We start from the raw sequence: 19,179 nt of genomic DNA, 5'->3' as shown, positions 1-19,179 counted from the left end.
AGTAGTGATGCATTTTTCACAAATATCGTGCACATCTGTTTCGAGACATTACTGTACAACTTTTGTGACACTCTGTAATTGTATTGGGAGTGTGAGTTGTTGCGAGCAGCGCGTGTGGCCAGCAAGGTATGTTTGTAGGAGAAATGGTGGTCCATTTGTCAGTGAGTATACGGGCGAACCCGAAATGGACGACGCGAAATCGGGGAGTCACTAGGAAAGTAGACACGCAGACAAAGCTGATGGGAAATCAGAGAGTGAGTTGGGAAAACCTGCTTTAGTTTCTTATATTCCCTGATTTATCCTGATGCGAGATCAGATTTTATTATGAATTATCATGAAGCGTTTTGAACAATAATTATTATTACAATCTTCAAGTCTAATATATATCATTAAATCATCATTTTTATTTTTATTCTATTTATCATGATATATATCATGTTTAGGTACAAAGCTGATCTTTTATTTTTAAGTCAATTTTTTCAACGCAAATGCGGCTGATGTGTATCAGTTTTATGAGTGCTATGTGATGTTTGGTCGAAATGTGGTATTCAATCAATCCACTATTCGACGATGGAAAAAAGAAACTACAAAATGGAGATGGCAATGTTAAAAATGAAGAATGTGAACGACCAAAAAATTCAATTTTTACCACAATACCAGAAACTTCTAATTGGTGGAGGGAAACATTAATTTAGAGCGAATTAAAAAGAAATTTACAAAAATAAAAAAGTAATAACAGAACACACTATTTATTCGAAGAAAAATTTTGAAAATATATTTTCAATTATAAATTAATTTTTTCCAAAGATACGAATGTAATAAGTAACTTATTTGTTCAATACGATACATGAAAAACATATAAAAATGACGTATGACGAGTCAGTAAAATTTATTCGCCATGTTGTTCGTTTTCGATAACATTTTACGGCTGACTCCTGGCACGAGCAGTCAGTTTGTGCAAGAAGGGAGGCAATTTCGCAAGTGAAAAATATGCGAACGTTATCGGTGTCAGGTATCACGTATGCCGTTTCTGCCTCGTAATATCAGATTTACTTCCGTTCGGCGCTCCCTACAGATGTTGTTTAGTGGCATCATTCGCGGAGGCTGAAGATCACCTGGGACACTGACCCTCATATATTTCTCGATGAACATAATCTATCCCCCTGAAGAGGTAATGTACCAATGGTTCTTAATTTATGACTGTAGTTTACCGAAATAAAAGGGTAGGAGGATCCATATTTTCTGAGCGTGACGAACAGGTTCGTGGGACGAACTTAGGGATACACTCTGTGGCAAAATGGTGGGTCACACGTGGACTCTTCGCGTTTTGCAAATTATCTCTGCAGGGTGTTACGAAATATTTTCCGTAGCAATGGTAGATGCAGTATACACGTATGGATCGGTAGAGATTTGTTAAAAACGTTGACCGGAGAATTGACCTTGAGTACAATTTTCAAGGACAAATTATTTTTTATTGCATCGTTTAATACTTGCGACACGAGGAACAAAAGTGTCAAAGAAACCATAGGTCGAAAATCAACCATTGTCCGGACAAACGATGTTTCATTCCGTATGTCTACAGGGTGTCCCAGTATTAGGTATAACCGTGGAGGAGGTGATTCTACAAAAAATTCATGATCTTCCGATTCTACTTACAAATGGGTGCACTTTCAAAGTCAATTTTCTCAAAAACAAAAACTGATTTAAAAATTTTATTCTACATTTTTTACTTATTGTTTTAGAATCACCTCCTTCCTTACGATTTTTGGCGACGTGCGTTGTCATTGGTTTTGATGCGGAGTGTACAAATACGATACCTTTTACCTTTTCAGGATCTTGACGGCCATTAATCTCTCCGCAGACGTAATAACGCACAAAGGAAAAAAGGGCACCGGTGGTTTTTTTATGAAAGAGCAGCAAGTCACCGCAACATTTAACACACGTTCGAAAAAATACTGGTCGAAATTGAAACTCGGAGTTGCGGTTTTTGCCGCTATATTTGTAATACTGATGTCAGTGTATAAGGCAAATCAATGAGAACTGTTACTCGACATAACTTCTTCTTGTTTCAATAAAGTATTGTATATGGAAAAGGTTGCATTTGACGGAGGTCGTTTACATTTTTACGTTCCGATTTACGCGTCTGTAAGAATCAACTGGAAAAGTCTACGCACATCTAGTATATTCCAAATACTTAAACAATTTATAGGCTATTACTTAACTTATTTATTACTTAAATTATTATTATACTTATCAATTATGATTATTAATTATTATACGTTGTTTTACACGTTCTATGGATGTCAATTTAAATTGTTATTTAAACATTGGATGTGCTCTGAAAGATGACGATATTTTTTAGTTATTACGAAAATATATAATGTTTATAGAACGTCCAAAACCTTTGCTTTTTTAACTTAAATATTCAAAGCTTATTAGATCTGTGACGCATTTTTTATTATTAAAAACAAACCGTGAAATATTTATTTTAATTTTTAAAATGTATAATATAAAAACGAATTAACCAATTCGTTAGTTTTAGTAACTGCGTGAAATTACGACAAAAAGTTCATACAATTTTCAAGAATTCTTTTTCGTTATTAGCGAGCAGCTAACCGAAATTGTTGTAAAAATCTTCAAAAAGTTACGGAAAATTTTCGAAAACAAAAAACGATATTATTCATAATATAAATTTGAATACACTTCATAAACGTCGCGCCAATAAAGCGATAGTGAACGAAGAATTGAATTACAGATTTCTGTATGCACACTTGGTAAGTGATATAGCCCGAATATTGATCAGCCAAAGTAGAGCATGTCGGTATATTAAACGCCATCTATACGTAGCGACTGAAACTTCGTCCAAACGGCAATAGATCTTTACGCAGAATAATATAGTAATCGATTCAGCATTTCTATACAACACCATTCCGAAATTTTGTAAAATTTTGCTACTGAATTTGGCAATTTAAATAATTCTTTTCGACGCTAAAAATAGTGAAATACAAATGAAAATGAAGAATAGCAAATGAACGTAAAAAGTAACGGAAACAAATAATATATGAATTGACAAACAAAACAAAAATTTTTTTGTACTTTTGAGGTACACAAATTATTTAGAAAATTACAAAATACCATCTAAATTACGAATAACATCAAAATTTCTAAACAAATTGTTTCTATTCACCTACACCCTTTATTTTACTTTAAATGTCATCAATCTCGACCAATGTAATACTTTACATAATTTTAATACTTCAATAATCTGATACTTATAGTAAAATAAAGTATAATAGAGACTTTTTACAAATTATTCCAAGAGAATAATACACATTTTAGGAAGTGAAATAAATTGATGTACCTTTTGGTCCTGCGTTTATTAATAAATATGTATTGGTACATCTATAAATAAATAATATCTACATTTTATAAAGACTTTATCCACACTGGTAAATGCCCGTAGTTTTATGAAATAAGAAAAAATTACAGACTTGAATTCAGTTCACAAAAATGCATAAGAACGCCTGTTCAAAGTTAGAAATCCAAGAGTTAAAAATTATCCCATATATAAATTCTTTGAACGATTATGTTCATTCGTTGTTAGTTGTAGTATTTATCTCTTATCTCCTAAAAACTGTTAAAGTGGCTGCCAATGAGCGCATAAAAACAGGTGTTCGTTCACGCGAATAAACTCGATAAAAGATGCCAATCGCGTTCCGAATGCTTTGTTTCCGCGATCAATCTCTTAGAAACACCGTCTTCCCGATATTTATTAACTGACAATAAAGATTGATGCGCCAGCGCTCTTCAAAGACAACAGAAGGAGCAGAGCCAACACACCTCGTTAACCAGCGTTTGATATATCGTTCACAAGACAGCATCCAAACGAAGCTACTTATGCAAGTTGGCTGAACAATCTGACATGTTTAACCCCTCTGGACAACCAGGGTGTCTAAACAATTTCAACAATTTTAAAATCATTTGCCAAATCGATTACCGCCCCAAAATAGAGATGATAAAATTTGTGAAATACTGTAATTTTTACCGTTAGATTAAGCGCAATTATTACAAAAATTTATTTTAAACGGACTAAACTGAATTGATTAAAAAACTCTGATACCAAGTATGGCTAAAAATTAAATTAATAGAAGATTATAGGAAAGAATAGATAGATATAATCTGTCTAAAACATATCGTTCGCTTTGTGTAATTCAAACATTACAAAATTTTTAAAAATTGTCAAGGAACTGCAGTGATTTCTCTATATATGTCGCCAAGGCCTGGATGATAAATGTCGTGGAATTATCCCCACTACCGTGGGGTATACCCTGTGAGGGGCCAAGAAGCTCGAGAGGCCTCGGACGCTGAGGAATTAAACGTAACACGGGTATGTCTCCTGGACGATATATGACGCTGGCAAGACCCGTGTTGCTGACATATATCGAGAATTCACTGTATTTCCATCGTTCTGGTCACTGTTCGCGAATCCACGAGTCCCCGTGTTATAAATACTCGAACGCTAATCGATAAAAAGGAATCTTTGCGTTGAATGGCGAGCTCGATTCGTCGGTCGCCAGTGATTTACGTTTCATCGGGCCGGATTCACGATGGCTGAACGCTCGATCGCGTCGTTCGATCAAGGAAGATTGCCCGCTGGAAACTTCTCGACCCGGGCGACACAGACAGACAAAGAAATGATTTCTCATTGAGAACGAACGAACGACGCGACGGAACGTGTAAAGTAACTTTTATTGTAGACTCCATCGATCCGGTGGTAATACACTTTTAAAGCGAGCGCGCATGGTTGCCTGACAAACTACGGAAGTACAGTCCACAAATAGGAAACGGGACGAGCTGTCCCGCGAAGGTTATCCAGCAATATTCTTTTTGTTGTCGCAAAGGGCACGGGAAGAATAATATTTTTATTGAAAATTCGAAAATTCTTTTTAAACATTTTGTTCTATTTTAAAAAATTCTTTTTTAATTTCATCATACTCAAACTCATATTTTGTAAGAGTCACCGACGAAATAGTGCAATTTGAGACCTACCGGTGCACCACGCGCCCAGGCTCGCGATACAGTGATTTCTCAATACATATATGTCGCCAAGATCTGGATGATAAATGTCGCGGAATTATCCCCATTACCGCGGGGTATACCCCGTGAGGGGCCAGAAAGCTCTACACCGAAAAGTGAAAACATAACAGTGTTGTTGACATATATCGAGAATTCACTGTACTCATTTTTGGGCCGATTACCTGACCACGAGTGTCACACGTCGTTGTAGGGCAAAGGGTTAAGAATACTAGTTCAAGCTTATTGAAATCAATACAGCAAGAAAGAAATTCTTTAGATTATTATATCGAAAGTATTATGTCGACTGGACTTAAGCCAAGTCTTTGTGTACACGTTATTGCAGATAAATATTGTAGATAAGGTGAATACAAAATTTATACGAATTTGCTGCGTCCGCACACTCGTGGGCGAGAGGGTAGGTATCTAATAGCGTCATTTCAATTGGCTAGGGTTCCATATAAATTTTTAATCATCTCTTTACAGTCTATAAAATATTTCTGAAACGGGTAACGTTAGGGCACATGATAGACATGGGACACGTCTCGTAAGAAAAATGTTTGAAGGTACTTACACAGAGAAGTGGTAGAGGAAGCACTTCCAGCCGGTGGGACGCTCCAGGAAGTTGTAAACTTGACCCTGGAAAGTCGCTTTTCCAGCACGCCGATGCTCCTTCACGTGATAACGGCCCTCCCACGTGTTACGATCGCCGCCGGTACCCAACAGCAATCTTGGATCGACACCTGAAGGTACGTGAACCTTGGCTCAGTATTAAGACAATAACAATGTAGAAATGTCTCGGCATATGTGAAAACATCGAGACCGAGATATCCCTTCGTCGGCGGAGCCTGGGTCCATTTTGACCCAGAGCATTAACATCGTCATTTAATTACTCAATTTCTGGTGACCAGATTGAACGAATGAAACGTTATATCGGTAACAGCAGGAAGGCTAATGGATCCAAGATAATTATCTTAAAAAATATAAATAACTTGTTCTAAAAAATATCAATTTACAGACTCATATCCGAACTAATAATTGAGAGACAAAAGTGTTCGGATAACGGAATTTCCGGATACCAGAATAATCACCCTTCTGATATTAAATTTTAATTATTTTCATTCAAGATCAAAAGGTACCAATTACTAATCCAACGATAAAACTTATTTGTCATTAACTATTTTCTTATGAAATTTTCACGGGTGCATTCGTGACATTTTTCTGATTGAAATGAGCCCAAACACGACACAATTTGGATCATATTTACTGGTTCAATCCACGATACAATGAAACCTCGATTATCCGAACTATGGGATTTGAACTGTTGTAACTTCGTGGGACAAACTCGGAGGATGTTCTGTCTGGGCTCATCTTAAAGCTTGAAACTTCTACTCTAGATATTCGCAAATTGTATTTTTATAAAACCTCATCATGGGTGGTGAACCATGAGCAAAGATGGACATTTCTGATGCGGAAAATGAGAGAGAAAAATAAGGAAATTAAAACGGCTTTTTCCCCGTTCTTTTTCCCCATTAAGACTGCTTTCTCCGCGTTTCTGCTTTTTCCCGTTCGCATTAGCACTCTGTCGTTTATACTGCTCTTGAACGGTTTCACACCAAAGGTCGTGGCCCAACTGACAGCGCAACGCCTGAACGGAATTGGACTAGCAGACATACAGTCCGGGGCAAAATGATAGCTCAATGATCATTTTTGTTCATTTTTAACACTAGATTTACTAGACCCGTCAAAATGACGTGTCCTAATATTTTTAATCTACGATTATTGAGTTTGTAAAGACGCACAAACTTATTCGATTAAGTAATGTAAATTTAGTGCTCCTTCTAGTGTTACAAATATTTTAATAAAAAGAAGAAGTTTAAGAATCAATACGAACAGATTAAATTAAAATCAAATAATTCATTAATTAATTCCGGGCGCAGTAATTGTATAAGGATTGTAAACAAATTCTGTAAGACAAGAAACGATAGCTCAATTGTGTTCACCCCGATTTCGAGAATCGAGCAGCGAATCTGTGCAGCGAAGCCAGGAGAAACGTGCAATTGTAAACGGAAAACATGCACGTTGTACAAGGAAACACTTGGAATTCGGTGCTCTAGTTACCAGTACTTGAGCAAAAGTCTAAGGGAGCGTCCCTGTTCCCGGAAGGGATCGTTATGGACATGAGGACCTGTGAGAAGTCCGCAGAGAATGGTCAATGAGGGTTGCTGGCGGACCACGAGGGAAATTTGGAAAAGGGACGAGCCGGTAATAGAAAATCGTATAATCATCATTCTTGTGTAATAGCTTCCTAACCATTTAATTAGTATTATTTAGCATCACATGAAATAGCCATATACAGAAAACTGTCCCTAGCTGTTGAAATTATTGCTTATTACTAGACTGCAAATTTTGTGCATTTATGACAAAAATGAATACGTGTATTTTAAAGCAGTAAAAACATCATCAGAATTTAAATACACTATTATATTATTTTTAACCTATTAAATATATTAAGCAAGACATTAAACATTTATTTCACCCCAGCTTGTTGCAATTCAGGTAGAAAGTGTACTAAACAAAAATAGTAAAAAAAATATAATAAAAGAATTAAATAATAAAATAAAATAATTTAATAAAAAACTATAATCTACTTGTTACTATATTACGGAGCTCTATGCAAAATAAAAATTTTCTTCGTCAATTACAAGACACCAGAAGCAAACCAAAATTTCTTTCACCTCCCTAATGCTTTAAATGCACCTACCATTTTTTTGTTATACATTTCTAAAATCCGCAGTCTAATTGCAGATATATGTATATACCGACACGACTAAGCGAAAACTGAAGGTAAAAGAACGGAGTCAATGACCTAGAAAGAGGTGACCTTAAACTGACCTTGAACTCGCAAACTAAATAAAACGGTAATAAATGTAACTGTACACTGTATACATATATCACGAACTTTGATCTTCCGAGACAGATCGAAATAGACTTTTCCCTTGGATCAAACGGGATTTTTCGCGCTGACCAAACCGAACACATATTTCTGCACTTTGCTATTGTAGGACTTTTATTTTATGGGATTTGCAGATATACCTGTTTGTTTTACGAACTCACGTATTTCGAACTTTACGAGTATTGCAGGCTGTATGTCCGAGCTATGTGCTCGTTTCTGTTGACAAATCAAAATGTTTACTTGCTGCAGAGAGTCACTTTCAACTATTGCGAAGCTAAAAATACTTTCAATAAACTTTTGTTGTTGTATCAAATCATGCAAAAAGGTTGTTTTTAGAAATTTATTATAGTGAGCCTGAGTAATGTAGAGCTACAGAATTTTTTGCAATGTATTTGGACATAAGTCAATGGTGTAAAAACATTTTTGTTGTATGACGATTCTAAAAGACAATTTTCCTAATTATTTTCCTAAATTAATACTCTATTTCGTTTATGTCCATTTTAAAAATTTATGATTAACCTTCATAGGCCTTTTCAAGGTCATCTCGAGTTCGAATAAGTAACAGTTCAATGTGTCTCCCGCGAAAAGGTAAAACTTTTACCTAAAACAGTTTCTTATATTCATAATTTTCGAGATATTTGCTCTGGGAATTTAAAATGGAACACCCCGTATAAAATAAAATATATCAAATTGACATAGACGGTGGATGAGAATTAACACGTAGGTATTTTGAGGATTGAATTTGTCACTAGATTAAATACTTATCTTCCTTAAATTTTTGTTTCGAATACTCGAATTTCTGAGGTATCTCCTCTCCTTGGCAGTATTGTTGTTCCCATCATTCCCAAAATCTATCATGAATATTCCTCTACCTGGCTGCCCGTACTGCATAGTCACAAGCAAATTTGGAAAACTAAAATTTCACAACTTTCGTAAGCTCGACTTTTAAAAAGCAATTTTACCATAATATAAACAACGAGTTTTTATCAGTTTACTGTTTTTAAACGACTCCGTTTAATAATTGATAGTCACCAGGCACTTTAACAAATATTTCACGAAACGAAGTTGTCCATCTTGCAGAAAACACTTAACACTGGAAGTACCTGACGAATTAAAATAATTTGATTCTGCACTTATTATTTATGTATATTGCAATTAATGAAACTGCGCAGATATTACTGTTAAAACTTGTTGAATACATTTATGGTCAATATGTTGCTATTTTATGTACTTCTAATGTGTTCTGTGACTGTCGACGAACTGATAACATAAAAATTGGTAATACACTAATTTGGTTTGCTGGACAACAGTATACCTAGCACAGTGTCTACTCGATAATTGTCCAAAATACGGGTCTAACCAGGGGAATAACCTGGGATAGTTCTGGGACAATTATAGGCTAGATTTTTGTGACATTTATCGAGGGGAGACTGCATACTGTTTGTCCATAACAGCATATATTGTTAAAGGTATAACAACATATTTCCTGATTTCTCCAGTCACATTAGAAAATGAGAGTTGCTGAAACTAGCAACAAAATAATAAATATAAATATACAATTAGCTATAAAAGAATGAACAATAGTACGAATGAACCCACTGTAGTGCGAGTACAGTAAAAAACTGTCTAACTAAATTCCCAGAGCATAAAATCATTTGTATAATTTCTTAACAATGCAAATATATTAATTTTCACTAACACTTCACCACTATTCACAATCTTGTTACACACTTTGCGAGCGAAGTATACGACCAGCTTTCGCTATAATAATTAACGTAAGTAATCGACTACGAACATGGAGGAAGATAATTTCCAGAGACAAATTACAACAATTTCACTCGGAGCAACACGAAAATGGAGGAAGAAAATTCATTTGAAGGCCGAACGCGATTTCGACTGGTAATCATGCCCGTTTCTATTCGGCATCTTTCGACGCGTGACTGTCAACCCTATCCGCGAGAAAGCCGCGCTGACCTCAACACAGTCCCACCGATTGTAAGTAATCCAATTATTGGTAAATAAATACCGGCCGGGCACGGACGTTCGTTGGTGAAAAAAAAAACAATCTGCCGCAGAATTAAAGCTCGCCGTGCGCGCGGCCAAATCCGATATCCGAGAAGCAAATCCGTGATTACTCGCACTCGCGAACCCTCGTATCGAATGGTCGCCGAATTTCGACCGATAGTTTACGAGCAATTTCTTTTGTTTTCCCGGGAACCGGCTCCCGGAAAATAAAACTCGATATTCGTGTGACGATTATTTACTGAACGCTCGAATGTACCTTCTTTCAGTTTTCATTTACTAGTTGTATTGGTTTGCAACGGAAGGTCGCAGCGTTCTTAAATTAACGCTCGGACTCCCGCGAGTTCTAGGCCTATGCTGGAGTCGTTTCTGACCCAGAGTGATTTCTCTATATATGTCGCCAAGGCCTGGATGATAAACGTCGCGAAATTATTACCGCGACTCGGACGCCGAGGAGTGTAAACATAGCACGGCTCTTGTATGTCTCCTGGACGATACACGACGCTGACAAGTGTTGTTGACAAATATCGAGAATTCACTGTATCTCACTACAGTTTTCTCTCGATACAAGACGATGGCTCGGGACCGGCTTTCGTCGTATTTCGGATGAAGAAGAAGAAGAAGAGGGGGTAGCGATTTTCTTATTTCAAAATAAAGAGCGTCGCCTTATATCGGAATAAAATTGTACATATTGAGGGGTCACGAATGACTCCGGCATAGGAGGGTTAAAATTCGAAGATAAAATTCAGATATTCATTCAATAACATATTTCTCATTCTGTTCTATCAGTTTTAGCCATTTCTGAGGCAACTTATTGTGTTATTGAATAAACCTATGAATAAATATCTTAATTTTATTTTAATTTAAAAATATGAACTTTCGTTAATCTCTGCACGAATTGAGTTAACTTCTGTATGGGTAAATAAACTGTGTACTTGTAACGCATAGTGATATTTCGACGTGTAATTATGATCTAATCGATCTCGAACGTACCAGTTTACTGAAATCTCGTGGCTACCGTCACCTATCAACGTAACTGTAACCAACGCCTAACCCCTGAAACGCTTCCGTTGACAGGATATGACGTCAGTTACCCTTCCATTACGAACGGACCGTAAGCCGATACCTAGTCGTCAATATTTAAACGTTCGATACACATATACGATTGACCGAAAAAATCAAATGCAAACGATTCTCTCGTACAGAAATGTATCGAATTGTATTTACAGTCATGGAAACAAACAGAATACTTTTTGTTTATTTTTATAAATTACCTTGCGAGGATGTATGGAAAATATTTTGCTTACAAACACGGAGCCATCTTTGATTATCAATTATCCTTTAATGCGTTATCAATTGACCACGGATAGTTATACAAATAAAATTTTTAAGCTGGCTACAGAAGCAATTTCGGAAATAATTTCACTGTGTTAGTTTCTTACGTGAAAAAGAGGGAATTTACAAAGTTAATTATTTGTCTTTCATATTATTGTACGCCCATAGATAGACAGCGGATTTCATGCATTTATGATAAAAATGAGTCATAAGAATAGTGAATTACTCACCGATTTCAATGACCTTGAAATATGTTATTAATGTCATCATTCTGAACAACTTTTCCCTGTACATGTTACCGCCGGACTATCTTGGTCTGCGAGATATTTGCAGATATTTGAATGATGACCTTGATAACATATTTCAAGGTCATCGAAACCGCTGGGTTAGGAAACGGACAGTTTTCTGCAAATATCTCAGAAACGAAGGTTGTCCGGCGGTGACATGTATAGGAAAAAGTTATTTAAAATTATGCCCCCAACAATATATTTTAAGGTTTTTTAAATCGGCGGGGAATTCTCTATTCCGAATAATTGCCAAATGTAAAAATATTTTTATGTAATTTTCAACCTACTGAACACATTAAAAAAGGAAACAGATTTCTGTTTCCCTCCAGGTAGAAAATTTTTATTTTATTTTTATTTGACACAATGACTTTCCTGGATTTATCTCGACATCCCTGTCGAGGACAAACGCATTAGGCTTAGAAAAAGAAACAATACAGATGAATGGGCTCACCTCCGCTAAAGGCGTCATTGTTGTCGGACTGCAGCGTGGCACTGGTGTCGGATAAGGGCGACGGAGTTGGTCTCAGGTCCGTCGGCGGTTCCAATCTCAGTAAATCACTTCCGCCATCTCCACCGCCCCCGTTTCCTTTCCCGACCTGTACAATCGTCACATTCAGAGGTCCTCGATTACCTGCCATAAAACAGAGAAACTGCAATGAGAACCACCAACGCCGAAAATACGCCCTCTGAAACTGGTTGCCACTGATCCCGCTAATTCCCGGATACCCTCCGAGTCTAGCAGAGTGAAAAATCGCTCGATAAAAAGCGAGTTTTTCAATCTCTCGGAAACTGAGAGGTAAGCTGATTTCCAATGAAAATTCACTGCCTGATAAGTCAACTGCCAAACCATCCCCACGAAACGTCCCATATGAGATCAAAGTATTAGGTGCGCTAACTCCATTTGACTCATTATTTATAAACCAAAATTCATGCCACTTTTCGAGATTTACTTTCGACATTTACTTCGTTTTACAAGTAAAACGGTTGCAGTAATTACGACTTCTCACAAAAGAGAAAAGATAATTAATACTTAAACATTGGTTACAAATGAATATAATGTAATTTCTTTCTAGATTATCTTCTTTTTAGATTATGAAAATTCTAATAAAATTCGGTTTAAGTTAAGTTTCTGGCAAAAATGTTTTACCGTGGCAGTTAACGTGCCAATTAAAATGGTTCCAATAGAGAGAATGTAATTTTTTCTATACTACCATGCTTTTCCATAGTTCCATAGCAAAATAATTGAAGGACTAAACCCAATAAAATTTTTTTACAAAATTTGTACAATTTTGTAATTTGGCCCATATTTATAATAGGCAACGTAAATGGGATCAATGATATTGATTAGTAAGCAGATATTAGTAGTAAGATTTAAATGTACATTATTTAATACTTATAAGTAACGGAGAAGCATGGAAGATATGAATTTAGACGAAGGTTTTACGGTTTTTGAAAGCATTCCGCTTCGACTTATAATTAGGAAAGCAGGCTAGGTAAAACGGAGGTTAATTAACACTTTGGTCAGGTCCCCTCGAGCGCCTATCATTTCTATAGTAATTATATTTCTGTAAATGACTATAATTTTACATCTTGGAAATAGAATTTCAATAACCTCGGATAAACTGGATCGCGAAATGAGGTAATATTGATTCGAAATTGAAGCTGACGGGTTAAGACTATATTAACTATGTAAATTCTCAACAGCCTTTCGCAATTAAAAGGAAAAAGAAAAATACAAGCATATTCCTGAAGTCTGTACAGTGAAACTCCTGTTTCAAAATTTTCCTTAACATCATTCTGTTATAAGAAATAAATAAGAAAGATCAGTTTCACATACACTCAACATATTTTATAATAATAATGGACTAAACATTAATAAACAAAATGCAACGTTCAAATTAGTAGGGAAAGCACAACCGTAAAAAGACAATGATATCATTCTTTTCCCTAGAAACAAATTGTATTAAATAAATATTAAAGTTAGATAAATATTAAATTCTGTAAGGAACAGTCACGAGTCTTTAGAATATAAATTTTGAAATAGAAATTAGAAAAATTTGACATTATATTATAATATGTTTCAACTTTATAGTAAATGCTCTCGCTCTGCTTTTGTCGACTATGCTCGTGAGCACTCAGATACACATATTCAAAATTAAATAAAACATTTGAAGGGGTAAATGATACGATAAGGGGTAAATAAAACTTGCATTTCTTCAACTTGAAAATTAAACACATTATTTCAGCTTTGAATTGTGAAGAAGTAACATTTAGTTCAATTATCATGCGCAAACGATTTTCACGATTCAAATAAATTTGTGTAACCAAGTGTAAAATAGGTCTACAATCACATGCGAGTATAAAATATTCATGCAATTCTCTTTCCGTGATATGTGCGCGTGGGTGCAATGGCTCATAAAAGATTTATTATAATAAAATGGTGGCATACAATTATTGAATTTTACTGGTTCATTAAGCATGAAAGTTGACAAATAGGGCATAAACATTAATTTGAAATTTATGTAATCTCTATCAAATTAAATTTCAAATTAAACTTTGAATTTTCTAGTTTTCATTAAATACAGAAAAATAGTCGGGGCAAATTCATACGCTGTGTTTATACGCTGTTCAATTAACTTAACGCCAAATCACAGTAGTTTATAATATAACATAATATAATTGTAATATATTTACTTGGCTGCTAGAAGAACGACAAACATTGAGTAACATCTTTTCACGTCTGCATACACAACCGTAAATTCCATCATAAGGAGCAATTAACTAACACAGCTCAAATATGTAGCCATTGTGTTATATATACACAATGTCCAGATAGTTGCATTGTATCAATCTGCCCTGGTCTCTCCTAGATAATTATTATGATAGTATAATTACTAAAGTAAACGTTATTGAAAATTATTGCTTGAATGAAACTTTTCTTATTAATGCAACCTAATCAGATAACGAAACGCTTTTGAGGAGACCTGTACGTGGACGCCTCCGCAGAACCTACTTACTTCACCTCAAGATCTGTTAACACCGGTGACAAAACCAATTAAACGCGACCGAAATCGTCCGGGTTTGATTTTAGCCTGACTAGGCGTGCACGGCAATTGTACATATTGTTCTGAACTCGGCCGAGACCCGTCGAGACGTATGGTAAATTGGATAGTATTCGATCAGGTTCAAATCAATTTCAGCCCGCGCGTTAATTAGCACCAGTGGGTCGAATCTGATACGGTCAACTGTAAACGACACACGCCCGAGAGAACTACTGCCGAGTGCGGTTTAAATAGGGTGATTCGTAGCTGCAACTAAAATCAGATGTGCTTGATACTGGACTTTCCACGCAGCTGTCCGGCTAGCATAAACTGTGACGACGTGATACATTTGGACAGTAGGGAGAATGTACACGAATCAAATTCAGTAAAAAAAAAATAGTCACGTTTCACGTTGATCAAACTTTTACCATCGCATTCGACTCGTTTTTCTGATTAAAATGACACCAAACACAATACAGGTACGATCATAGATTACCTCTGTAGCAAGCGTAGTTAAGAGTTCGTGTACCTCTACCGTAAATGTCGCGTCCGAATCGCTTGTTACACAAGTAATTATGATCGTAATTATGTCGTGTTTGGTGTCATTTTAATCAGAAAAACAAGACGAATACGACGGCAAAATTTTAATTGACGAAAACCCCCCCAAAAAAATGGAATGTTGATTTTTGAATTTAAAAGGCTGAGCTGGGACAAGTCCTTTGATGTTTGCCAAACACCTAAACCTTAATCCCTCTTTCTGTTGCAATGACTATTCTTCTCTGCGTTCGCCACAATACAAAGTAGCATCTCTACTATAACTGTCGCTCGTCAGACCCAACGATACAAAATACTACTGTACCACGTTCGGTGCTCGGTAGAACTAGTGCTGACCACCTATTTTCTAGTTAGCCCGTGGGTAATAAAGATGTCTGACCTGTTCTGGAAGGAGGAAGCAGCAAGCCTTGAACCTCCTCGAGGGGCATCGCCTGTCCGTGGTGATCTCGGTAAGGCCGATGAGGTCGATCTTTCATACCTCCTCCCGGACGCACAGACTGCGTCCGTTTTCGTGTACTTTCTCGTTGAAGAACAGTAATAACGGTTGTTGTTAAAGACTAGGATCGGGACCAGGCTCGATATTCGTTGCGGGAGACGGGGCGAGTCCTGAGGGACTCCTGGCGATGACAACGGACGGTGGTAGAGTGTCATCGCCCCGCCGTCGTCCCTAAGACCATGCCCAAGTCACCAAGAACCACGAGTGGAACAGCTTGCAACGGAGTAATCCAAAATGTATCGTCTTCCTTGGTCCTGCAAAGAAAAATAAAATCAATATTAAATTATTATGTTGAATAACTTGTTTCTAGATTCTTACAATATTCTCAAGCTACTGATCTCTATTGTTCCTCTACTAGGTCCCATAATTATTTCAGCGAAGGTGGTGCAGAGTGATATTTTTTATTTAATCGCCTCTTCGAGAAACCTTTGTTCGATTCGATTTCTGGATCTTTCTGTTGGCCAATTTATAATTTTAAATAGCACAGAATTTAACCACTCTTAACCTAGTTTTTATTATGTTTCGGGATCTCAATCCTGTTGAAAACCTGTTTTTTATTTATTTGCAAATGCTGAATGTGTTTTAACACTTTTGTTTTTGTTAGATGAGATTGCTTCTTCCTTCCTTTGTAAACGTTTATAATTGAAAGAGAAAATATATAATTGAAAAACAATTTCAGATAACACTTTCCGAAACTATACCGGAGATGACATAAACTAAATGATTACATCATGTAATAGAACTTCATCGTTACTCGTGCTTGCGAATATCACCGCCGGGATTTTCCTTTCGATTGCGATTTAATTTACGACGTTGGATTATAGGTCTGCTGAAATTGTCGATATGATTAAATTGTTAATAGGAGTCTATCGCAGTGTAATACGGCGGTGGGTGACATAGATGATGACTAAATTGTGCTATAACACCAGTTTTAAGCCCTCTTGCCGCTCTACTAACAGACTTAAGTCGTCAAATTTACAACGGGATGAAATTTCTATGTCAAAATGAACAAGTAGTGTCAGTTGTTAGATGAGAACTATAAACTTTACAATTATTTTGAAAGGGGACACTTTGTAACCGTTTACAAAAATCAAATTGTTTGCATAAATCGATAATGTTATAACGTAAAAATATGTTCATGAATTATTTCATAAATATCAATAAAGTTACAATCGATTTTACAGCGGGTGTCAAACTAGTATGATAAAGACCAAGTGACCATTCGTTTCATCATTTCGTCAAACGTAATCAAGCTATTTTCAAATGGCATTCATGTAAAAACAATTCTGTAATGCATAGTCAAAAGTACGTGTATTGTAAAGTTGTGGGAAATCATAATAAAATGTCAACTTTCTCTCGGTTGTTATTTTGTTACAAAAGTTTGACAAATTCGTAAACAAAAACAGTAATCAATATTCAGAATTAAAAATATTGTTATACGAACCAATCAAATATTTGGAAAAGAAAAATTAAGAAAGTATTAATTATTTCTTGATTATTACAGTTTCTTCATTAACTTAATCGTTACGATTTGTTTATTGATGCTTAGTTCATCATTATTTTAAAATATGGTAAAATTACATTACTTGTTTCATAGCGAGTATATTCGACATAAACATCGAAAGGCTTAAATGGTAATGACATTATTAATTAATGAACATCTCATTTAGCACTAGATTAAAAACGTCGAACAGTGACTGTTCGCAGAAGGTCGGTTTTTAATACAGAAAATTTTCAGTCTGCACGTACTACAAATAAAACATGAGAACAATTCCAATATTCTGGACACACTATTTCATGCATTCCGTCCATTTTATTTCTCTGAGTGCACGTTCGTGCCTCCATTATCGATATTAGCCATTAACAGCTGCGCCTGGTCAAATAATGGTCTTCTCTTTGACTACGAAACTTGAGGCCCTTTTGAAAGTGCCCTGCCAATAATAATGGAAAACGGTAGAATGTTAAATTTCTTTTTCTCATTATGCAAACTTAAGTCATGGAGATAACCATAAATATTTTCCATTTTAACATTCAATAAAGTAACAGTATGTTATGATAACTTTTATTATTTGCCTGATTATATTTTTTTAGTGTAGGAAAAATGATGAAGACGAGTCAACTATGTATAGTATAATAGTTTATGATGTACGTCCACCGATAAGATTTTCACTTTATTCAATGGCTCTCTTATTAGAAAAATTTAAAGATACTGTTATATTACTTTTAACCTATTAAACCTATTAAGAGAGGAAATAAATTTCTATTTTCAATTTGTTGTAATTTACATGAAAAATTTGTATTTTGCATAAAGATCCCGCTGTTTAATAGTAACAGGAAATTTCATTAATTCATTTTCACTCTATCAAGTATGGCCGCCGAGGAAATGAAATTTCGAAGGTAATGACACACGAAATTTCCTGAATTGGCGATCCGTTACTTATGCACGAGTTGTTCTAGACCTATTTCCGGTGCTAATGATAATCGAAATCAGTGGCTTCGAAGCTATAGCTGTGTCCGCCTACAAGAAACACGTTTTTCCACTCGTAATCAATACGTGACCTAAATTGGTCTAATGGTAAAAATGGTCTTAATTTCAACGACAATCGCGCTGCAATAACAATATACATTGACAGTACAATTACTGGATCCGTCAAAATCTCGAATTCCAAATTTTTCGACTTCATGATTATTGAGACTATAACAAAATCTTTTGTAAGTACGTACGAAATATATTTGTTTGGCTGTGTAATGTGCTTATAATTTCGCCAAAATTTCAGCAAGTTTAAGCTGAAATTTTGTTTGTTCAAGATTTTCTTCGTTAACGTTATGAACAATTACATCTTAATGGAACATCAGTACTTAATGGAATATCAACGATTATTTGCACTGACTTATCAACATTTATTATGCAGCTCGGGTATGTTAATATTATAATCAATGCATCGTTTACAGATATTCCCAGAAACGGAAATTATTTATAACTCGACGTAGTAAAAGGAACACTGATATTTCAGGTTCTAATTTGAGGAGACATGTCCGGTCTAGAGATGATATAAATATGATCTCTTGATCAAGAATAATCGCAGACGGACTGATACAGGATTGGAGTGTCGAATGTCAACAGTTCAGCAACTGACCTGGATTGATCCTCCATTCAGTTTTAACATTAAGATGGGCGAGATTATCAGTCAACGCTGCTTAGATATTCAAATCACAATTAATCCACCCTGTCATTCAAAACAGGTAGGCTAAGGGACCCAATTACTGTGGGGGTACAAATTACTGTACCTACATTAATTATACATATTTTTAAAGCATATTAAATTTGTTTCATTAAAATCAGTTAACAATATATCTCTTTTTTAAGGTTCATTATACTTTAAAAATAAGTATAATTAATATAGACACAGTACC

General features: G+C 35.6%; 1 protein-coding gene across 3 annotated transcripts in view; it reads right to left on the bottom strand.

Moving 5' to 3' along the window:
* The window catches only part of LOC143359186 (uncharacterized), a 65,969-nt gene that overhangs the window by 21,815 nt on the left and 24,975 nt on the right, over window positions 1–19,179 (bottom strand). For 2 of the 3 annotated variants that reach the window (XM_076796942.1, XM_076796943.1), the window contains exons 2-4: window positions 15,649–16,019; window positions 12,125–12,304; window positions 5,648–5,816 (exon numbers count right to left, since the gene is read on the bottom strand). In XM_076796942.1, coding sequence (XP_076653057.1) covers window positions 5,648–5,816; window positions 12,125–12,304; window positions 15,649–15,745 — 446 coding nt within the window. In that variant the 5' untranslated portion in view covers window positions 15,746–16,019. Of the gene's footprint in view, window positions 1–5,643; window positions 5,817–12,124; window positions 12,305–15,648; window positions 16,020–19,179 lie in introns of those variants that run through there. The other variant, XM_076796945.1, reaches the window with a different exon arrangement.

The sequence above is a fragment of the Halictus rubicundus genome, chromosome 11, assembly GCF_050948215.1.
Source record: "Halictus rubicundus isolate RS-2024b chromosome 11, iyHalRubi1_principal, whole genome shotgun sequence".
Taxonomy (NCBI): Eukaryota; Metazoa; Arthropoda; class Insecta; order Hymenoptera; family Halictidae; genus Halictus; species Halictus rubicundus.
Note: the sequence above shows the minus strand (reverse complement) of the source record. Positions and strands in the feature narration are given on the sequence as shown.